Here is a 24,485-nt window from a genome sequence, read left to right on the forward strand (position 1 = left end):
TGTTTGTTCTCTGGGCCTGTGGGGAGACTCCTTTCCACTGCTCCTGCTTCTCCTCCTGCTTCCTCTAACCACTGCTTCCCGAGACTCAGAGAGACGTCTGGGACTGAGACGGAGACCATGGCTTTCCACAACCTCTGTCTGAAGGTTCTACTGCTAACTGCCTTCCTCTCCTACTGCGCTCACTCAGGTAAAACCCTTCCGTGACTCACATCCATATTGTACATTTGTGATTGAGTGTAGTCACTGACCCATCACATTTATACTGTAAATTTGCAGGTTGATGCATTCAAATGTCATAGTATGTTGCCACGTGACAAAATTGTTACAAAGAATAGAGATTTGGAAAGGGGTGCCTGCATGCCTGTCTCGATACATTTTCCCATCTCACTTTTTTTTTGAGATTGCTGAGATCAGCCGAGACTGGATTTTTTCTTCTTCCTGAGGACAGTGTGACATCTGATTTTGAAAGAGTTCAGTGGCTATTCTATCCACCTTGTAGCCACCATCTTGGATTCTCTGTAGGAAGCTTTGATTTTTGAAGTTCACCGGGAGAAAGAATAATGGGAGAGGGAGAAAAAGGAGAGGTAAAACCAAGAGAATAGCAAGAGGGAGGGAGAGTAAAAAAAAGCGGTTGAGAGAGAGAGAGAGAGAGAGGGATTGAAGTATTTCTGTGTGGAGGACAAAAGGAGGTCAAACCAAAACACAGCTCCTGGAGGGAGGATTTCACACCCTCGTGTCACATTGTTTGTCCGTGAATATCACCCTCCTACCGTCTACTGTCTGCTAGCTAGAGGAAGGTCTCCGCTCTCTACCTCTCTAACCGGCTGTCTAATATCAAACCAGACCCCACTACATTTAAAAAACTACATCGATTCAACCCATCCATTACCCTTTACACTTGTGGGAATTGGCCTATATGGATAGGGCTACATCGAAATGTTTCTTACAGAATAAATATGAAAAGCATACGCATAATCGTGGTAACAGTTGAAAGGGAACAGTTTGGAGATAATGGGAAAATGATTAGACCAAAGTTGGGCTCACTTGACACAAGACTGAATCCAAACATTATACTGTTGATTTTATGTGCATTTTACTGTACTTTTTGCCACATTTGTTGAAAACAAAATCTGAAAATACTCTGGATATATTCTTGTAACATGACGATAATATTTCTGGAGAATGTGGGGTAGGTGCAACAAAAACATTTAAAGGGTTTGAGTGAGAGGTCTAACTGGTGTCTCTAAGTGGTCACACTCCTCTCCAAAGTGGGCACAGTTCCTAAGCAATGTCAATGCACTTTTATGACTCAAAGAAGAGTCTTCATTTATACGTTGTTGTTTTTTTGCGCTCCTAGCTGTGCCATTGAGGAACTAGAGCAAGCTTACTTGTAGTTGTTTCATTTGGAACACAACCCCGCATCCCTGCTTTGGTAACACTTTGATTAACTGGAGTGTTTTTCAAGTATTGGTATGGTGAATGGGTATGAAGGGAGGGATATACTAGGTTTTTGTATACTGCACAGGTCTGACGTCTTGATAGGAGAATTGTAAACACTTAAATGTTTCAGAATTAGATTTGTTAGATACTCCTTTCATGAACTCTCTCTCTGTCATAGGGCATAACAATGATATACACTGAGTGTACAAAACACCTGCTCTTTCCATGACATAGAGTAGACTGACCAGGTGAATCCAGGTGAAAGCTTGAATCCATTATTGATGTCACTTGTTAAATCAGGTTAAAGAAGGATTTTTAAGCCTTGAGACAATTGAGACATGGATTGTGTGGATATGTGTGCCGTTCAGAGGGTGAATGGGCAAGACAAAAAGATTGAAGTGCCTTTGAACAGGGTATGGTAGTAGGTGCCAGGCGAGTGTGTCAAAAACTGCAACGTTTCCCGTGTGTATCAAGAATGGTCCACCACCCAAAGAACATCCAGCCAACTTGACACGACTGTGGGAAGCACTGGAGTCAACATGGGCCAGCACCTTGTAGAGTCCATGCCCTGGCGAATTGAGGCTGTTCTGAGGGCAAAAGGGGGTGCAACTCAATACAAATATTTTGTACACTCACTGTGCGTCTTTCATAGTAATGATATAACAGTTGATACAAAGTGATTGTAATGTTTAGATCAAGTAGAATGTATCTGATTTGTCTTTATTTAACCTATTTTTGTCTGTGCGTCTCCAACAGATGGCGCAGGGGAGAACAAGCTCCACAGACTACTGAAGAAAAGAGATGGTAATATGGATTATGGCTGTTTTTCATGAGAAACATCTCACAGCTGAGACTACACACACACTGACTACACTGAGCCACGCTACTGTAACGTCTGCTTCCAACTCACGCTCTCAAACACATAGATCCCCTGAACGCAGCTCACTTTCCAGCTCACACTCTCAAACACATAGATCCCCTGAACGCAGCTCCCTCTCCAGATCCTAATCACCTGAATTCTGATCACCTGTTCACACAACTGTATGTCATTTACACACACTATTTAGTTCAGTTCATTGCACCCCATCATTGTGAGGTATTGTTTGTTTTTGTCCACATTCTATTCAGAGCTCTGTTTATTTCCGTATTAGTCCTCCTGTGTATCGTAGTTTTTGGCCATCCTCACTAACGACGCCTTTTTGCCTGTTCCCTGCCTGTACTTTAACCTATCAGATTTCCTGTCGTCAACCTCTTTCCTGATCTCCCGGACTATGTTATTAGCCTTTTCCCTGCGTGTTCTGTTACCTTTTTGGATTCCGTGTGTATGACCTTCTGCCTGTCCCTGGACACAGCTACCTGCCTCCTCCTGTGATCCTTTGCTAACAAACACCTGCTGCGCCCTGCGCTTTAAACCAGCTCTCTGTCTCCAATCGTATTCATTACAACTACATCCACATGTCTGCATCATTAATGTCAGGAAAACAATTCACCTTTCACTTGCCTAGTTAAATAAAGGTGAAATAAAAATAAATAACTTTATCGACAAATCCACCTCAGGCGGTAATCTTTTCACACTTGTCTAGCTTTGAATAGCCCTGTCAAGTTCAGACAGACCTCCATGGCACGCAGCACACGCAGTCCTCTGTGGGATGAGTGCCTGGACTGATAAGTGACAGTCTCAGATGATGATAGCTTCATGAGTCTTATTAATAATATAAAAACACCCGTTGATATTTATAGAGTGTCGCTGATGCAGCCTTAGGCTCCTCTCCTGTCTGTCCTGGCTGCTGCTGGTCGGTCAGAACCACTCTCTCTCTCTGTCACTGACAGCTCCCCTGCTTCCTACACACTTCCCCTGCATCTGACCCTGCTGTAGGCAAACAGGTGTGCTTATTGACTTCTTTACATCCACACCTTGACCCATGACCTCTCCTTACCTGTATTTCCTTAGTGGGCGGAGGTACGAAGCCTGTGTGGGTGGCGGTGGCCCCCTCCAAGGCCAAAGAGTTCCTGACATCCCTACGGAGGCCCAAGAGGAACATCTGGGACCGCAGCAGGCCAGATGTGCAGCAATGGATCATGCAGTTTATGCACATGGGGTATGACGAGGCGGTAGGTGCACTGCACACTGCACCCTTCACAATGCACTGCACTCTGCACACACAGACGCTTTACCCATTGGTCAGTAAAGCATTCCTACAGTCCTTAGAGTAATCCGATCTAGTAAACTACAACTGCATCATATACTATCATGTATTATAAAGTGGGTGGTTTGAGCCCTGGATGCTGATTGGCTGACAGCCGTGTTATATCAGATGGTATACCACGGGTATGACAAAATATTTATTTTTACTGCTCTAGTTATGATGGTAATCAGTTTATAATAGCAATAAGGCACCTCTGTTGTTTGTGGTATATGACCAATATACCACGGCTAAGGGCTGTATCCAGGCATAATGCAAGAACAGCTATTAGCCGTGGTGTATTGGCCATATACCACACCCCCTCATGCCTTATTGCTTAAATATACAATTCCATGTAACATTACAAATAACTGGCTCAAAGGAAGAATGACCAGCACAGTACCGGCACATTCCTATTATGTTCCTTATACCATTAATCTAATCGGAATTATTTTCCTTTAATATGGTTATAGAAACTCTGACTATTTTTCCTTCCTTGTATAAGTCCCATGGTGGCATTTACAGGAATGATAGGTAAACATATGAAAAGGTCAGTCTTTGTGTTTGCTTCAGTCTCATACAGGCTGTACAGAAACATGGCTTCCCGTCTACAGCAATGTCTTAGCAACACAATGCAACCACTCTCCGCCGTCTAGACAGCTCGATTAGAAAGTGTGTGTGTGTGTGTGTGTGTAACCTCTCTACACTGTCCAGACAGCTCTATTATAGGGTGTGTGTTGATATTTATATGAAAGCTAGCGAGGCTGTGTGATTGGATTAATGTCGGTATCTGTGACACATGTCTCTTACCGGGCCCAGCAGCTGCCCCCTGTGTGTGTCAGTTCATTCCAGCTCCAACATCAGTCGATGAAGGGCCGTAATATTTCCCTCACGTCTGCGTCCATCGTCCAACAGCGGCGGACCTGTCCAAACCTTCTCGTCACATAAAGCCTAATAGAAAATGTGTCAGTTAATTATTCAAGACAAACAAGCACAAACGTAAGTCTGCCCTCTAACTCCAGTCATACTCTAACTCAGACACACCGTCCCTTCCAAGACTTCACCTATTCAGACATATTTACACTACTTTAACTTCTTATGGGCAGGTGGGACGGTAGCGTCACACCTGGCCAACATCCAGTGAAATTGCAGAGCATGAAATTCAAACTACAGTATTATAAATATTTAACATTCATAAAATCACAAGTGTAATACATCAAAATAAAGCTTAACTTCTTGTTAATCCAGCCGCTGTGTCAGATTTCAAAAAGGCTTTACGGCGAAAGCATACCATGCGATTATGAGGACAGCGCCCCGCATACAAACACATGAAAAACATATTTCAACCAGGCAGGTGCGAGTCAGAAATAGCGATATAAAAAATGCCTTACCTTTGATGATCTTCTTCTGTTGGCACTCCAAAAGGTCCCAGTTACATCACAAATGGTCCTTTTGTTTGATAATGTCCTTCTTTATATCCATAAAAACTCAGTTTAGCTGGCGAGCTTCAGTCAATAATCCACCCAGTTTCCCTCCATCAAAATGCATACAAAATGAATCCCAAACGTTACTAATAAACTTTTCCAAACAAGTCAAACATTTATAATCAAACCTTAGGTACCCTAATACGTAAATAAACGATAGAATTTAAGATGGAGAATCATTATTGTCTTTTCCGGAGAAAAATACCAAAGAACGCGCTCTCTTCTACGTGCTTGGAAACACTACAGCCAAAATGGGAGCCACCTAGAAAAACTTCAATTTCTGGCTCATTCTTCCAAAAACCAGCCTGAAACTCTTTCTAAAGACTTTGACATCTAGTGGAAGGACTAGGAACTGAAATCTGGGAGGACTTTTTGTGGGGGGGGGATGGTTTGTCCTCGGGCCTGCCATATCAGTTCTGTTATACTCACAGACATAATTTTAATAGTTTTAGAAACTTTAGAGTGTTTTCTATCCAGATCTACCAATTATATGCTTATCCTAGCTTCTGAGCCTGAGTAACATGCAGTTTACTTTGGGCATGCTTTTCATCCGGACGTCAAAATACTGCCCCCTACCCTAGAGAGGTTAAGTTGATTTCCCGCTGGGGTCATACATTATATACAACAACAAAAATATATGCACTCAATGTACTGCAAGTCACTTTGGATCAAAGCATCTGCTATTATGATATTATTTCATTGTATCTCCAGTTGTCCTTGAGTTGGATCTCTCCAACTGCATCTGTCACACAAATACACACACTGTGTCTTCTAACAACTTGTCTCTATTCACTCTCATTCAAACAAGTTCACGAGTCTTCTAGCTTGATTTTGTTAACGTTTTATCTCTTGTTGTCCATCCATCCCACAGAGGCTTGAGACTGACCTGTCCTACTGGATGGACCTGGCCCGGTCGTCAGACCAAGGTCGCCAGCACCATTATGACGAGAACGCCCCCATCGTGCCCCAGGACCCCGGTTCCTACAGACACGGCGCCAATGTCAATTATGACTACTATTAATTGGCCCGCAACAATCACATGAGCTTAAAGAGAGAGTTCTGCGATTTTACATAGTAAGATATATGTTCCCTTAGACGACTTCAAAGTAAGGAAACAAATATGTTGTTTTGTAAAATCGCTGAACTGTCCCAATCACATGAGTGCCTCCCTCTTCTGCCTTCTACAACGTATCCCTCTGATGTTATTCTGCACACATACAGTAATGTAGCCTTCTCTGTAATGCAAGAAATGGAGCTAAGACATGCCTGTCCCAGACTATGGATTGGGTCTTACTGTCTCTACATTGTATCCTTTGCTGTCTGGGAGATTGAGACCTGCTGGTGTACATGCTGTGATGGGACCACAATGCATTGGGTTGATCTGTCTGAATAACTAAATAAAGACAGTCAAAACCTTTAATAATTCATGACTCTTGTACATGTGTCCAGTGTGTGGTGAACCAGCAGACTGTACAGATACAGGCAGTACCTCAACCAGCCTGTAGATTGGATGCCAATCTATCCCTAAACTGATGCAGAAAAACAAACCATCATGGTGAAATAAAGGCAAAGGAGGGGCGACACAGCAAGCTGAGGAGACAGCAACACCAACCACAGTCAACAGTTTAATGGAAGAAAAAGACAGAGGTTAAAAGAGGAGAGAAACTAGGTAGTGAATGCTATCCCTTCTAACCTGTGGTTTGTGCCACTGAAATTGATTTTCTGTGTGATTGGGAAGAGTTAGTGCTATTTTGAATCCTTGGGATGTCCCTACCCTAAACCCTAACCTTAACATTAACCCTTAACTTAACCATTTAAAATGTCAACTTCATTGTGTTCAAGTCAGAGTAGGGACATCTCAAGGTTCCCAGATAGCACTGACCGATTGGGAAGGTTTCTGCCACTAATGTGTAATTAAAGTATGTTCTGTTTGAGTTGTTTGAGTTGCTCTCTGTGATAGGGCTGCCTTATACAACTGTCAACAGTCAGAAACAAGCAACAGTGGATGATAAATGTTCCACTCTGAAGCACAATGGAATATCTGTCAGTGATTTGTTCATGTCCATTGTCTCTTACAGATAAGACAGAGTCTTGTAGTTAACTATTGAATTTTGCAGTTGCTGTACACCCACACACTAAACAAATCTGTAGAGGGGGCACGACTTTGTAGACAAACAGCAGTATGGACCGGGAGTAAAGTTCTGAGCGGTATGTTATTGCTTTCATATCCCTAGCTTACTGTACATCTCATAAGTTCTCCTGACCTGCTGCGAAAGTCATTTCTGAAATAAGCTGTGTACCATCTTGTCAAAACTACTTCTCTGTCAACACTACACCAGGGAGGTTGCTCCCTGCTCTGTCCGCCTCACCGCAGGGACAGAAGTCAGAATATTTCCTCTGATAATAGCTACATTCACACATCACTGTTTCCCATCTTTCTATTTCACACAAATCAGCCTTATCGCAGCCAGTTAGAGTTCCTGCCTCTAATTTATAACACAAACAAGTTGATCTGTCATAGATTTGAATAATGATGTATACTAATGTTCAAAAGTTATGGGGTCACTGAGAAATGTCCTTGTTTTTGAAAGAAAAGCACATTTTTTGTTCATTAAAATAACATCAAATTGATCAGAAATACAGCGTAAACATTAATGTTGAAAAATGATTATTGTAGCTCGAAACGGCAGATTTTTATGGAATATCTACATAGGCGTACAGAGGCCCATTATCAGCAACCATCACTCCTATGTTCCAATGGCACGTTGTGTTAGCTAATCCAAGTTTATCATTTTAAAAGGCTAATCGATCATTAGAAAACCCTTTTGCAATTATGTTAGCACAGCTGAAAACTGTTGTCCTGATTAAAGAAGCAATAAAACTGGCCTTCTTTAGACTTGTTGAGTATCTGGGGGGGGGGAGTAGACGGGAGTAGACGTGACACCAGAATTGGAAAGAATACAACTGGAAACCTGCTATAAAAGAATGAGAGACATCAGGGAGAATGTATTGCCTTAAAGCTAGAATCCTTAATTGAAACAATAACAAAGCACCCCCCTGACTCTGTTTTGGTAAAAAGCTGAGGGATGGGCCTGGAGAAACATAACCACTCTCAAATTCATGTAGAGACCTGTGGATGCAAGGACTGAATATCCATGGTATTAACGTTTTAGTTTTAACCATATTTTGATGCTTTACAGTGTTTTATATTGTTTGCAAACATTGGTGTAAAAAAAGCTTATAATTTGTGTTCTGATGGGGTATGACAGTTGAACTAAGGCATTTATAAGTTCTATTCTTTGACAATCAATGGGTATATATCATTAATTTATTGCTAAAAACATTTGATGTAGCAACTAAGGATTATAGCTTTAAAAAATGGCATGTTGACTATCATTTAATCAACGGCCTTGGATGCATGCCCCTGGGACACTATACAACCCAGCAAACAGCTCAGCCCATCAGCACAACATAGCTTCTACATGACAGTTTCAGTTCATTAGACAAATGCTCTTTCAGAGCCGTAGATCTCAGGGGGGGTGTCATGGATTAATTTAATTGATTTGGGTTTGTTTATCAGCGCTCTGCTTAGTGGAGGATGTGTATTGCACGGCCATAGGCTACAGAGCTAAACAAGGGCCGAGCCAGAGGGCTCAATAGCTGTCCGTCTCACATGAGAAGAGGTCTAAGAGGCAGGTGTTGTAGATAAATACTAGCAAGGCACTTGGAGACTGGAGTGTTTAATTACTGTGTAGAATATAGGGTCTAACAAGTCATTCTATATTAATGTTGAATATAGGATCATTGGAATATAGGATCTATCTTTATTTTCAAACAGTCCATCATATTATAGATTTGTGTGATGAGATTGGAGAAGCGGTGGGCCAATACAGTAGAAATGTGGCGGTTAAAGTAATGTTATATCGTATTTGTGTTCTATCGATTCCCGGGGTCATTTCATATTTTCATGTGTATCTGAGTGCTTCGCCGGTATGACGCATCATACTGGCTGTATTTCTGCCTGCTTGCATGGTGAATAGCTCAAAGATGCACAAATACGATATAACATTCAAAATGGGTGAATCTTTACTTTAACTAAGTTGATAGAACTGATGCCACACGCACACAAAGAGAGACACACCGAGAGACACACACGCACACATTTTTATGATGCACTAATTAAAGACAATATAACTGCGAGTGTCACTGACATGCTTCCTGCAATTTATAAAAATAGAATAGCGGTATAAATTTTTTTCTATCAAGGATGATGGAAGTAGGTCCCAGGTTCAGTCAATGTAGATGAGTTTGAAAATGTACAGTTGAAGTCGGAAGTTTATATACACTTAGGTTGGAGTCATGAAAACTAGTTTTTCAACCACTCCACAAATTTCTTGTTAAACTATAGTTTTGGCAAGTCGGTTAGGACATCTACAAGTAATTTTTCCAACAATTGTTTACAGACAGATTATTTCACTTATAATTCACTGTATCACAATCCCAATGGGTCAGAAGTTTACATACACTAAGTTGACTGTCTTTAAACAGCATGGAAAATTCCAGAAAATGATGTCATGGCTTTAGAAGAGCTGTGACAAGCCGAAGAACACCATCCCAACCATGAAGCACGGGGGTGGCAGCATCATGTTGTGGGTTGCTTTGCTGCAGGAGGGACTGGTGCACTTCACAAAATAAATGGTTCATGAAGGAGGAAAATTATGTGGATATATTGAAGCAACATCTCAAGACATCAGTCAGGAAGTTAAAGTTTGGTCGCAAATGGGTCTTCCAAATGGACAATGACCCCAAGCATACTTCCGAATTTGTGGCAAAATGGCTTAAGGACAACAAAGTCAAGGTATTGGAGTGGCCATCACAAATCCCTGACCTCAATCCCATAGAAAATTTGTGGGAATAACTGAAAATGCATGTGCAAGCAAGGAGGCCTACAAACCTGACTCAGTTACACCAGCTCTGTCAGGAGGAATGGCCCAAAATTCACCCAACTTGTTGTGGGAAGCTTGTGGAAGGCTACCAAAAACATTTGACCCAAGTGAAACAATTGAAAGGCAATGCTACCAAATACTAATTGAGTTTAAGTAAACTTCTGACCCACTGAGAATGTGATGAAAGAAATACAAGCTGAAATAAATCATTCTCTCTAATATTATTCTGACATTTCACATTCTTAAAATAAAGTGGTGATCCTAACTGACCTAAAACAGGGAATTTTTACTAGTATTAAATGTCAGGAATTGTGAAAAACTGAGTTTAAATGTATTTGGCTAAGGCGTATGTAAACTTCCAACTTCAACTGTATGTCATTCAATCCTTGTTTGACTCCAGCACAGCTTGCTAACAGCCTAAGCACTTCCTCTCTGCACCACATGCTATGAAGTAAAACCACTTTGGGATGAGAATCTGGCTCGTCAAACAGACAAGTTAGAACAACTGCAGTTGGAGCTCCATTGACAGATCATCTACCTCTACCGGGATGTGAGTCATTTTCTCTCAAACTCCTCCATGGTTGAGGATGCCTGCAGATAGAAAAACAGATCTTTTCATATGATCCCTGCTCCTCTAGTTTCGTTCATTTTGAAAAATGACAATAGCTCAAATTGAAGAAGTTTATGATGGTCCAGATAGATGGTTCCTATGCATCATCATAATCCACACAGGACAGGCAGAACTTGATGAAAGCACCCCCCTGAAGCCACAGGCGATGTGGTCACACGACACTGGAGAATAATCAGCAAAGATCAGTGTTGCTTATTGACATGTGAGATGAGGTAACGGGAAAGTGGATATGATGTTTCTGTCATGTCTCATCAGACAGAACTATTTCTACAACGATCCCTAGGCCTCTGTCACAAGCTTTCATCCTAAATGGCACAAACGTCTATTGAAAACAATCACTTTCATCATAAACTTCATAGACTCAAAACATCAGACATAGCCTACATCTGCATGAAAGGTCTACTCTAACTAAATCACCCTCTGCCCTCCAGGACCTTAAGACCGAGTCCTGGTTAGAAGCCAAAGAGGAAACAGAAGAGATTTAAAGTCCTCTCTCTTTTCACATCCAGTATTCATCCAGTATTCCCCTGGGCTCACACCAAAGTCTCTATGTGTGATTGGCAAACCATGTTCCAACCCCAAAGAGAGATACTGGTCATGTCTGGCTTTTATGCAGTATGCAGTGAAGACCGGCCACTAAATTACTGACAGGGACAGAGGACAGTCAGGTATACATTGACTCACAGGGAATTTTTTTATGACACTTCAGAATTATTTGAGAATGACAAAATGTGACATTTCAACCATAGAGGGAAATAATAGAGGATAATAAAGTTTTGTAATGTAATCTAAAACCAAATCATAAAAAAGAATGGTCACATGGGTGCTCTTTGGCCTCTACTGGTCCGGGTTGAGGTTTGTTTTCTCACCAGAGCGTGGGCGAGCGTGGGCGAGCGTTGTAGTGTGAGTGACCTTGTCTAATAGCCGAAGGGCAGCCCAATGCCATGCCTAGTTACCACCTCAGCGTTTAATGAACTTATTCTGACTCTCCGGCCTCCTGATGCCTTCTCTGGACATGGCATATGCTATGAACATATTTCACTTAGATGCTCTGGGCGGAATACAGACATGGAAACCAAACAGAGGTAACTGGAATATGAAGCATAAATCTATTGAAGTGACATATGAAAGTTTTTCTTTTGTCATTTATTATTTAAATAAAATATTGTATTTATAGTATCTCTTAAAAAAATACAATTTAAAATATAATTTATCAGAAGCAATTGGAAGCTTGTCCCAACAATATAAAATATAATTTATCAGAAGCAATATGAAGTTTGTCCCAACAATATAAAATATTGTTTATCAGAAGCATTATGAAGTTTGTCCTAACAAAGTTGTCTTTTGCGTGATTTGTGATATCTTATGTTATAGTCTTGTTCAGTCAATCATGAAGACAATAACAATGGTGACCTTTTAAAATGAGGGATCAGACTCATTTCACAGAAAAGGGATTGATGTTTTGAATTTCAGGAAAACCGAACAAATTTGAAGTCCTGATGGGTTTTTTGCCTCAGAAAGGTAATCTAATGATTGTGGCACAAAATCGATTGAGTCATCTTGATGAGCCATTAGAGTCTGTCACTCTTTTGTATCCAAACGATGAGAATTTAAAACCAACTATTAAACAACAGACAGATTTGTCTGGAAACCTTTTGATAGCACCTTTTGTTTATGAACTTTCTTTCTGCTTCACCAAATACCTTTTTATTGCACTAGCAAACCTCAAATTACAAGAAATGTTCAAACGCTGCATTGAGATCCTGAGTGGCGCAACAGTCTAAGGTGCTGCATCTCAGTGCTAGAGGTGTTGTTACAGACCCTGGTTCTATTCCAGGCTGTATCACAACTGGCCGTGATTGGGAGTCCCATAGGGCGGCGCACAGTTGGCACAGCGTCGTCCGCGTTAGGGTTTGGCCGGGGTAGGCCGTCATTGTAAATAAGAATTTGTTCTTAACTGACCTGCCTAGTTAAATATAGGTTAAATAAATCATTAAAGTGTCCTTAACCCAATGAGTCCCACCACGACGCCAGCACGTTTTCGACTTCTAACTCCTTTTAAACATTGTGCGTTTGAGCAGACTTCTGGGCTGTAACATTTGATTTGTCTGTTTCTTCCGCATCTGTTGGTACCACTAGTCTGTGTGATTAACAGGGGCTGAGCTAAAGCTGTGTTTGTGAGACAAGGGAGGATGCCTGTAGGGGCCCGGGGCCCGGGGCCAGGTCTTTTTATTATAGTATATAGTGTCTGAATGATTTGAACTAAAAACTATTAAAGGCTGTCTATGAAAGGCTGAGACTCTCACGAACACAAACATATTTGCTCTATGACACTTCTATATAGAAGATAATAGTAAATCCCAGGACATAGTATCTGTAATACTGTAATAAACTTACATTCTTGCTGTCACAAACTCTAAACTCAATACAGTTGTCACTGACTAGTTGGATATTCATTTCGCACTGAGCAAACCATTTCTGTACTTACAGCATTCATCAATTCCTTTTTATCAGGGGTTTTTATTGACATTTTTCAACATTTGTCAATAAAATTCATGAATGCAACTGTTTATGTCAAATAGCTGTGTGTTCTACTTGTAGCCCTGGTTGTCCTGAAAAGAAAATGGTAAAACATTTAATTGTGAGTTTAAATATAAGGGCTGGACATAAATGTGTTTTTTTGCTGGGGTCTCAGGACTGACGGGGTTAAATAATCCTCTCACTTTAGGTCTTGGTGGGGTGTACAAAGAGCTCTCATCACCTCCAAACAGAAATAAACCCTTTCTTCTTTGTCTGAGACGTCATAGATCGGATCATACGTCATTCCAGGTCACAGTATGTCATAATGGTTGCCCTTGATTAACTCTGTGTCCTCAACTATCTTTCCAAGTGCTTAAATGTCGTCATCGTCATTCTCTTTCAGTCTCTATACAGGTCTCTGCAGCAGTCTTACAACCATTTACATGCAAAGTGCAACACTTTCCGCAACCTTCTAACACCCTACCACACCACCTCTCTCTCCACCACACTGTAAAACTGTCTTGTTGTTTTGACAGTATTATACAATAAAACTAACAGTAAAGTATCATATTCATTATTTTCAGTAAATTGCCATAAATGACAATGCACTCTGGGTGATTTTAGGCGTAAACAGTAAATTATATCGTAAATTCCAAAGAAACGTTGGTTTTACAGTACATTACTGTAACTGCACAGCATTGTTGGATTGGCAACTGGCAACTTTTCAAACAGTTCTGAGTGATAGGATTGAAAGATGTCTGAATATTACACTGTAATGGAAAACTGTGATCTACATGGTACATTTTTACATTTATCAACAGTAAAATACTGTGAAGCACTACACTCCAGCATACTGTAAATTATGGTGCATTGTGGGAAAATGTTGTGGGCAGGGAAATAATTGCTGTATTTCAAAAGGGTACTGTAATTCCACCCCATAGAATACAGTACTGTACCATATTTTTGGAGCGCCAAAAACCATTTGACCACACTGTAAAAATGTTAACTTGTTTTTACGGTAACTTATTGGCAGCCTGTTACCTGTAAGTTACTGTATTTTTTTTACAGTATGTTACCGTTAATTACAAAGAAATTGGTTTAAGATAAGTTATTTTGTGGGTATAAGAAGTTATTTTGAGCCAGAAAGAAGCTACATTTGCGCTACACATTAGTGAGAGTGCTGTACCAATTTAACTGATATGTGGTAGTAGTGCCACAACAATTAAATGTGTATTGGGGACAGATTGAAGTGGCAGCAAGTCTCAAACCTTTAATGGTTGAGTACAATATTTGCCATGTCGTTTGCCCTGTAGTCACCTCCAGTTTGGAATACCAAAAGGTGGTATTTTATAGCACTTGCACTTTCAGAGGCCTTAGCAAAGACTTCCAAACTGGCATTCATTGATATTCTGTAATATGTAAACACATTACCTAGCAGCCAACATACTTTCACGAATCCCATGCAATTACTGTAAAATACTGTAAAATATAAACCCCATCTGCTCTTATTGAGTTTAATTCATCCATTCGTTACAATTACCAAAATAAGATTACAATTATGCACTGTACTGTTGTTTTATGGTAAAACAAATATTACAGTAACACTATTGGATATTTTCAGCATCTTTCTTCCCACGCCAAATATGGTGATGGATCTTTGATGTTATGGGGCTATTTTGCTTCCGCTGGTCCTGGGGCCCTTGTTAAGGTCAATGGTGTCATGAACTTGACCAAGTACCAAGACATTTTAGCCCAAAACCTGGTTGCCTCTGCTAGGAGGCTGAAACTTGGCCACAAGTCGATCTTCCAGCAAGACAATAACACCAAGCACACATCAAATCCACAAAGGAATTTCTATTGACCATCACAGTCTCTGGACTTGAACACTGTTGATGGTTTGAATTGAAGAGGGCAGTCCATAAGAGCAGATAAAGGATATCAAGGATCTATATGGAGGAATGGTCTAAGATCGCTCCCAATATGTTCTCCAATCTCAAAAAACGTTTTAGAAAAATAATCTGTGTCATTATTCTCACTTGGGGAGGGTGCTGGAGCATTCAAAACAGGGGTGCCAATAATGTTTTCTCATCTTTATGAAGGGTGCCAATCATTTTGGACCTGACAGGTTATACAGTGCATTCGGAAAGCATTCAGACCCCTTGACTTTTTCCACATTTAGTTACGTTACAGCCTTATTCTAAATGGATGAAAAATATATAATCAATCTACACACAATACACCATAATGACAAAGTGAAAACAGGTTTTTAGAATTTTTTGCAAATGTATTAAAAATAAAAACAGTATTACCTTACTTACATGAGTATTCAGACCCTTTGCTGTGAGACTCGAAATTGAGCTCAGGTGCATCCTGTTTCCATTGATCTACAGAAGATGGCAAGTTGGCGCCGACAGACATGGCAGCTCTACTTCTAGCTCCTAAGCAACTTTACAGTATTTCGTTTTTTTGTGTGTTATGTACATTATTAGCGCAGAACGTTTTTTTTGCTATAACATACAGCCGGAAATAACTTGTGGATACCAGAACGGCGTTAACTCCCAGCATTACGACCAGGAATATGACTTTCCCAAATTGGATTCTTTGTTTGTACCCACCAGAGCAATTGATCTCATCCCAGAGGCTGCTCCAAGACACCGCCAGCGGAGAAGAAACATTCGGAGTGGACTTCTAGTCCGACTCAGGAGACATGCACACCATCCACTGCTTCCGAGCATATTACTCGCTAATGTTCAGTCTCTGGACAATACAGTAGACAAGCTCAGGGTGAGGATCTCCTTCCAGAGAGACATCAGGGACTGTAACATACTCTGTTTCATGGAATCATGGCTCTCTGTAGATATACTTTCCCCGTCCATACAGCCAGCTGGGTTCTCAGTACATCCCACAGACAGGAATAAAGAACTCTCCGGGAAGAAGAAAGGCGATGTTGTATGTTTCATGATTAACTACCCATGGTGTGATTGTGATAACATACAGAAACTCATGTCCTCTTGTTCACCCGACTTAGAATACCCCTCAATCAAATGCCGACCATATTATCTCCCAAGAGAATTCTCTTCGGTTATAGTCACAGCTGTATATATTTCCCCTCAAGCCAATACCACGACGGCCCTCAAAGAACTACACTGGACTTTATGTAAACTGGAAACCACATAACCTGAGGCCGCATTTATTGTAGCTGGGGATTTTAATAAAGCAAATTTGAGGAAAACGCTACCAAAGTTCTATCAACACATTGACTGTAGTACTCGCTCTGGTAAAACACTTGAATACTGCTACTCTCCCTTCCGGGATGCCTACAAGGCCCTCCCCCGCCCTCCCTTCGACAAATCAGATCATGACTCCATTTTGCTCCTCCCTTCCTATAGGCAGTCACTCAAACATGAAGTACCCGTGCTAAGGTCTATTCAACGCTGGTCTGACCAATCGGAATCGATGCTTCAAGATTGTTTTGATCAAGTGGACTGGGATATGTTCTGGGTAGCCTCTGAGAATAGCATTGATGTATACACGGACACGTGACTGAGTTCATCAGGAAGTGTATAGGGAATATTGTCCCCACTGTGACTTTTAAAACCTATCCAGTTTGCAATCAAGGATTACAAAGGGAAAACCAGGCACGTCACAGATACCGACGTCTTGCTAAACACCTTCTTTGCTCACTTTGAGGATAGCACAGTGCCACCGATACGGCCCGCTCCCAAGGACTGTGGGCTCTCGTTCTCCGTGGCCGACGTGAGTAAGACATTTAAGCGTGTTAACCCTCGCAAGGATGCCGGCACAGACGACATCCCTAGCCGCGTCCTCAGAGCATGCGCAGACCAGCTGGCTGGAGTGTTATACGGATATATTCAATCTCTCCCTATCCCAGTCTGATGTCCCCACTTGCTTCAAGATGTCCACCATTGTTCCTGTATCCAAGAAAGCAAAGGTAACTGAACTAAATGACTATCGCCCCGTAGCACTCACTTCTGTCATCATGAAGTGCTTTGAGAGGCTAGTTAAGGATCATATCACCTCTACCTTACCTGCCACCCTAGACCAAGTTGATGCAATCGCCATCGCCCTGCACACTGCCCTATCCCACCTGGACAAGAAAAATACCTATTTAATAATGCTGTACATTGACTATACTGTAGCTTAGCCTTGAACACCATAGTACCCTCCAAGCTCATCATTAAGCTCAGGGCCCTGTGTCTGAACCCCGCCTTGTGCAACTGGGTCCTGGACTTCCTGACGGTCCGCCCCCAGGTGGTGAAGGTAGGAAACAACACCTCCACTTCGCTGATCCTCAACACATGGGGCACCCACAAGGGTGCGTGCTCAGCCCCCTCCTGTACTCCCTGTTCACCCATGACTGTGTGGCCACGCATGCCTCCAACTCATTCATCAATTCTGCAGACGACACAATAGTAGTAGGCCTGATTACCAACAATGACAAGACAGCCTACAGGGAGGAGGTGAGGGCCCTGACGGAGTGGTGCCAGGAAAATAACCTCTCCCTCAACGTCAACAAAACGATGGAGCTGATCGTGGACTTCAGGAAACAGCAGAGGGAGCACACCCCTATCCACATCGACGGGACCGCAGTAGAGAAGGTGAAAAATCGTCAAGTTCCTCACTGACAATCTGTAATGGTCCACTCACACAGACAATGTTGTGAAGAAGGAGCAACAGCGCCTCTTCAACCTCAGGAGGCTGAAGAAATTCGGCTTGGCCCCTAAGACCCTCACAAACGTTTAATGATGGGCTGTACAACGCCTGCAACTGCACTGTCTGCAACTGCACTGTCTGCAACCGCAGGTGTCACCAGAGGGTGGTGGGGTCTGCCCAACGCATCACTAGGGGCACACTGCCTACCCTCCAGGACACCTACACCACCCGATGTCTCAGGAAGGCCAAAAAGATCATCAAGGACATCAACCACCCGAGCCATGGCCTGTTCACTCCCGGTTACTCAACCCTGCACCTTTGATGCTGCTGCTCTATATACATAGACACTTGCCACTTTAAAAATGGAACACTACTCACTTTAATAGGTTTTACATACTGCTTTACTTATCTCATATGTATATACTGTATTGTATTCTACTGTATTTTAGTCAATGCCACTCCGACATTGCTCGTCCTAGTATTTATATATTTCTTAATTCCATTCTTTTACTTTTAGATTCGTGTGTATTGTTGTGAATTGTTAGATACTACTGCACTGTTGGAGCTAGGAACACAAGCATTTCGCTACACCCACAATAACATCTGCTAAATATGTGTATGTGACCAATAAAAGTTGATTTGATTTTAGAAACATCTCATGGATGATCAATGAAAACAGGATGCGCCTGAGCTCAATTTTGAGTCTCATAGCAAAGGGTCTGAATATTTGTGTAAATAAGGTATTTGCAAAACAACCTGTTTTCGCTTTGTCATTATGGTGTATTGTGTTTAGATTGATGAGGAAAACATTAATTTGTTCCATTTTAGAATATGGCTGTAACGTAGCAAAACGTAGAAAAAGTGAAGGGGTCTGAATACTTTCCGATTGCACTATATTATGAAACTGACCCTCTTCTTCTTCTCTCTCCTCAGTGGCACCACCACACATTGGACAAGGCTCCTTCAGCTTTATTACAGATAATTGGCAGACAAGACATGGAATAGCTTTCCCCCTGATGGTAATAAGACCCACACACACAAACTCCTCAGCCTTTGTTCTCACTGCTGCTGGACCAACTAGTCTTAATGAGAGACTGTCAGTCTTCATGTGTTCAACCACATGCTGCTAATGCCGCTTGGCCCCTAAAGCTGTTCCAAAACCCAGAAGAAATCAGAGAATAATGTTTCAGGTCCTATTGCTCTCATATAATCAGCTCTGGAGAGGTTAGGTTAGCATTGCTGCAACAGCAAGGATGTGTATGCGTTCATATCTTTGAAATCTGTCTTCGTACTCTTCACCAGGTCTCCACAGGTGTTAATCTGATAATGCGTGCCCTGAAGCTCTGCCTACGTATCAATCAAGGTTACGCCCAGCACTCTCATGAAGTTCCTAATGTTCCATGGAGATAGTCATGATAGGGTTCCACAGTGTGTGTGTGTGTGTGTGTGTGTGTGTGTGTGTGTGTGTGTGTGTGTGTGTGTGTGTGTGTGTGTGTGTGTGTGTGTGTGTGTGTGTGTGTGTGTGTGTGTGTGTGTGTGTGTGTGTGTGTGTGTGTGTGTGTGTGTGTGTGTGTGTGTGTGTGTGTGTGTGTGTGTGTGTGTGTGTGTGTGTGCGCGCGTGTGTGTGAGGGGTAATAACCAATCTGTGGAGAGGTGTAGAGCAACATGAGATAGAATGTGTTAGAGCAGAGCTGTTTCTATAGGAGAAAAGCTGTCCCTATAGGAAATAAAGAGAGGAATGCTCTCAGTCAAACACCAGGTGTACCAGCTCAAACTTATGTGCTGTTCAGACATATTTAGAATGTTGAACTTATGGCACGACGTGGCATTTTCTTTCCATGACAAATGAGGTGTACAGGTATACCGTATGTTGTATTATGTTACACGATTCCACAATGCTCCACATGTACCCACCAGGGGTTTATCTCCACTGGTACAGCATGAAAAGGTCATGGCCCTTGACTAATACCCCTTACATTCTCAACAATGCCTCGATATATAAAAAATCAAATAGGAATTCCATGATGTCGGCAGTGTTACAAAGTGTGAGGGGATTAGCAAAGGAATACAGGAAATAGCGGACAAAGATGATGGGAGAGTCTCACTGTCATGTATACTCCCTCTCCGGCCTCTAGGTCACCAGGCTGCTGATCATTTCGCACACCTGTCACCATCATGCGCACCAGCGCTTCATGACTCTCACCTGGACTCCATCACCTCCTTGATTATTTTCCCTATATCTGTCACTCCCCTTGGTTCTTCCCGCAGGTGTTATTGACTTTGTTCCATGTCAGTGCGTTGTTCCTTGTTTTCTGGTCCGTTTATTTATTAAACACTCTGTACTTGCATCCCGACTCAGCGCATTTGTTACAGATCAACACCTCACCAAAGGGAAGCATCAGGGAGTTCTTTTTCTTTTTATGTTGGAGGTGATGTTGGGTCTGGGTTCTGCTGCCGGAGCAACCGAGGATGCCTCAGCCGACTCATCAGGCTTTCATGCCTCAGCCGGTACCTCGGGGTGTCAAGACTCGTTTGGCGGGTCAAGTGTCTGTTACCGAGGATGCCTCAGCTAGCTCGTCAGGCTTTCATGCCTTAGCTAGCTCGTCAGGTTCTCAAGATTCGGTGGGCTCGGTAGGCTCCCATGCCACAGCTGGCTCAACAGGCTCCCGCGCCCCAGCCGGCTTGACAGGTTCCCGCGCTTCAGCAGAGGTGACCGGTCTGCTCCTGATCCCCGGGATCGTCCCTTTTGTCAGCGTCCTGCGGCTGGAGCCACGCTTCAGGGAGGGGGTACTGTCATGTATAATCCCTCTCCGGCCTCTAGGTCACCAGACTGCTGATCATTTCGCACACCTGTCACCATCATGCGCACCAGCGCTTCATGACTCTCACCTGGACTCTATCACCTCCTTGATTATTTTCCCTAGATCTGTCACTCCCCTTGGTTCTTCCCGCAGGTGTTATTGACTCTGCGCCATGTCAGTGCGTTTTTTGTGTTCCTTGTTTTTCTGTTTTGTTTATTTATTAAACACTCACTACGTGTACTTGCTTCCCGACTCAAAGCGCATTCGTTACACTCACAATTATAAGCAAAATCCCAAGAGCCTAAGGTAACATAACAACGTCGTAAACTCTATGCAGCACAAACCCATGGAAAAAAACTAAGGGCCAAGCCAACAACAGTTGGACAACGTGTTATTGCTGGAAGAACAGTGACTTGTTAAATTGACTAACAGCCAATCCACTTACAATCTGAATCTCTAAACTATCCCCTCTTCTGCTGTGAGAATATGCACCAATAGTCACATAGCGATATGAGGGGGATTTGGAAGAAGTGGGGAGAGGGGAGAAACCTCATCTGCCTTGCCCTACAGCAACAGTGTGACTAAATGTGTAGAACTCAGAGGGAACTATTCAGAGGGGACTCCAAGTTTTGTAGAGCTAGTTGAGAGGGCCTGATGAATTGATCTCATTTTCAGTTATTATTGATGCCGGATTACAAGACGTCTCATGACAGTGAAAGTCCGATTGACCTCAGGCTCAGTTTAATCCACTTTATAGTGCGACTCACAATTAAAGGCAATGTTCCCAGGGTCGCAGAGACTGCAGATTGAATAATATAATTCATCAATGCATTTCTTGATAGTCCCCCAGAAATGTAAATCGTGTGGTAAATCACAACTGGCCTGGTACACTGGTACGTACAACCAAGGCTAGGAATGTCTATACACTCAAACTAGCAAGGGCAATGATCACAAGTCAGTCATAACGTGGCTAATAGGCGAGCGCACATGTGTCAAACAAGACCAGCGATCCCAATAGGACACACAAGCGAGTACAAATAAATCAACAGATGGGTAATCTACTTCATGAAATTACAGCCTGACGCACTCGCATCAATTAATTCATCTTCAATTGCGCTGCTTTTGTGTGTCCCGCGGCGGATAGATGGTATACAGACACATGCCACAGTCCTAGCTAGGCTACTAAAATGTTGCAGTCTGGCTTGGGCTTTTAAAGCTGGACATTAATAACCAAAAAACTAAACCTGCAACAAAACATCATGCAAAGGAGAAACATGTAGGTCTATTACAGCAACATTTGAGCATTAGCCTAGGCTGGCTACTCAACTACATTACATTTTGAGTGCACCATACATACAGCAATGCTGCATTCAACCGCACCAGTGATCCATGCACTGCAAAAAAATGTAAAACATGTATACATTTTACAACAACCAATAGCAACTGTTTTGTAATTTAGAGTTATTAAATACTTTTTGTTTAGGGTCGCAGCATATTATGTACATCTGCAAGCAGCAAAGGCTGGACACATTATTTATCTCTTCTTTTGTTTCAATATGTTAAAATGCTATATACAGCAACCTATGTACAGAAGTAGACATTATAAAGGGACATTTTCAAATAAAACAATGGCCAGTTTGGGTCGCAGTTGCAAGTTTTTTTTGTAAAATTAAATAGGCTGTCACGTCCTGACCAGTAAGGGGTCATTTTGTTATGATAGTTTGGTCAGGGCGTGGCAGGGGGGTGTTTGTTTTGTGTGTTTTTTGGGGGGGGGGGGTTGATCTATGTTATTCTATTTCTATGTTTAAATATCTAGTTTTTCTGTTTCTATGTTGGAATTGTTTGGGGTTGGTCTCTAATTGGAGGTAGCTGAATCTCATTGCCTCTGATTAGAGACCATATTTATGTAGGGGTTTTCTCATTGTGTTTTGTGGGTGGTTCATTTCTGTTTTGTATTACTTACCTGACAGAACTGTTTGGCTGTCGTTATTGGTTGCTTTGTTTCACTATTCAGATCAAAATAAATACATGATGAGCACTAACCACGCTGCACCTTGGTCTACTCCTTCAGACAGCCGTTACATAGGCCATGTCTGGCCCGCGAATTCATAGTTTTTTTCAATATGGCCCATGCGCTGATTGAGTTTGACACTCCTGAGCTAGCGTATCTATTTATTTAGCAAGCTAAACACTTGGAGCAAGCTGCAGAAGGCCTACTAGCTGAAAAAGTTTGAGAGGGTGTATCTAACGTTCCCTTGTTACATTTTATCTCATCTTGCTCTGGCTAGCATTAGTTGTTAATCTTGTTGTTGATGATGTGCATAAACAACTGAGTGGACTCCAGTGGTATTTGCAGAAATCCATTCAGGTGTATTTTGTGGCTCTTTGAAAATACATTTAGGTGATCTAAAGTCATGCTGTTGCTACTGCCTGTAAACACACAGTCCAGTTCAAACTGAATGATGGCAGGCCCGTGTGGCAAATGGCTTATTTGCATATATTGGCCTACAGTAGCTCTGATTGACTAGACTCCGGTCCTGGACAAGACGTTTTTATTTGGTTTTATTTACTGCAGTGTCTATTAATTGTCCAAATGCACAGGCGCTTTCCCACTCTATATTGCTATAGAATTTTCACAAATGCCTTACTTTAAGTCATTCTCAAACATTCTATGAATTGATGAAAACGACCATATCTTAAGTGCTTGCTTGTCAGAAAATGTAGGTGTCATATTCTTCCTGGGGTTGTATATGAACAAATTTTAATAAGATTTCATGTTGCTAAAATGCTGTTGGATTCACTTTAAAAATAAAGATGAATCACCTTTAACCTTGATGTGTCCCTCCATCCATACTCTTCATCCACCAATTAACAGAATTATGAATTATTTCACTCTGCATTAAACGCACAGCAAATCAAACCCTGGCTCCTCTGTCGGCTGATATTACTGGGGAAGACTGATGATAAAAGTGTTGTTTCCTTCTTATACTAATATATTACATTGGAGAATGTGACGAGTATAAGCTAAGACTAATGATTAGCTTATACACTAGCGCATTCTCCATACTGTATCTTCCACTCCATGCACATTCAGTGCAAGCCCATACACCCTCAACTCACACCCTCTGTGTTTGACAAATAATGATGACCCAGATGATTCAGACTAGATATCATATATAAGTTGCTCTTATCATGGAGACAAAGCTCTGACATCTTTTCATGCTCTGACTGATATTGTGCCACTACCTAAGTATTACACCTATTCCTTTATTAAACATGTATCACTGATTAACCCCTTCAAATAGTGTTAAACAGCTTAAACAACAGCAAAAACCTTTATCAGTTCACAACCAGCTTGTGTCTGTGTGTGTGCGTGCATTAGTGGAGGCTCCTCAGAGGGGAGGACCATTCTCAGTGAATTTCATAAAAATAAAACTTGTAAAACATTAAAGTTATCCTTTTTAGATAAAACTATACTAAATATAATCATATCACCAATAGCACTGTAGTGTAGCACCATGGTGTAGCTGGAGGACAGCTAGCTTCTGTCCTCCTCTGGGTACATTGACTTCAATACAAAACCTAGGAGGCTCATGGTTCTCACCCACTTCCATAGACTTACACAGTAATTATGACAACTTCCGGAGGACATCCTCCAACCTATCAGAGCTCTTGCAGCATGAACTGACATTGTCCACCCAATCAAAGGATCAGAGAATGAATCTGGTACTGAAAGCATAAACTACAGCTAGCTAGCACTGCAGTGCAATACATGTGGTGAGTGGTTGACTCAATGAGAGAGAAAG

General features: G+C 41.9%; 1 protein-coding gene across 1 annotated transcript; it reads left to right on the top strand.

The window, feature by feature from the left end:
- LOC106575251 (augurin-B) lies at positions 1–6,530 on the top strand. The gene is made up of 4 exons (XM_014151644.2): positions 1–187; positions 2,197–2,244; positions 3,392–3,552; positions 5,979–6,530. Exons 1-4 carry the CDS (start codon positions 118–120, stop codon positions 6,126–6,128), a joined length of 429 nt encoding a protein of 142 aa, XP_014007119.1. The 5' UTR covers positions 1–117; the 3' UTR covers positions 6,129–6,530.
- Positions 6,531–24,485: the final 17,955 nt, after the last annotated feature.

The sequence above is a fragment of the Salmo salar genome, chromosome ssa17, assembly GCF_905237065.1.
Source record: "Salmo salar chromosome ssa17, Ssal_v3.1, whole genome shotgun sequence".
In the NCBI taxonomy this organism is placed as follows: domain Eukaryota; kingdom Metazoa; phylum Chordata; class Actinopteri; order Salmoniformes; family Salmonidae; genus Salmo; species Salmo salar.

Bases quoted from the DNA above. Each gene is read 5' to 3' on its own strand.
- LOC106575251 (XM_014151644.2), top strand. From the start codon at position 118: ATGGCTTTCCACAACCTCTGTCTGAAGGTTCTACTGCTAACTGCCTTC. The intron at 2,245-3,391 runs GTAATATGGATT...GTATTTCCTTAG, and splicing joins ACTACTGAAGAAAAGAGATG to TGGGCGGAGGTACGAAGCCT. The intron at 3,553-5,978 runs GTAGGTGCACTG...TCCATCCCACAG, and splicing joins ACATGGGGTATGACGAGGCG to AGGCTTGAGACTGACCTGTC.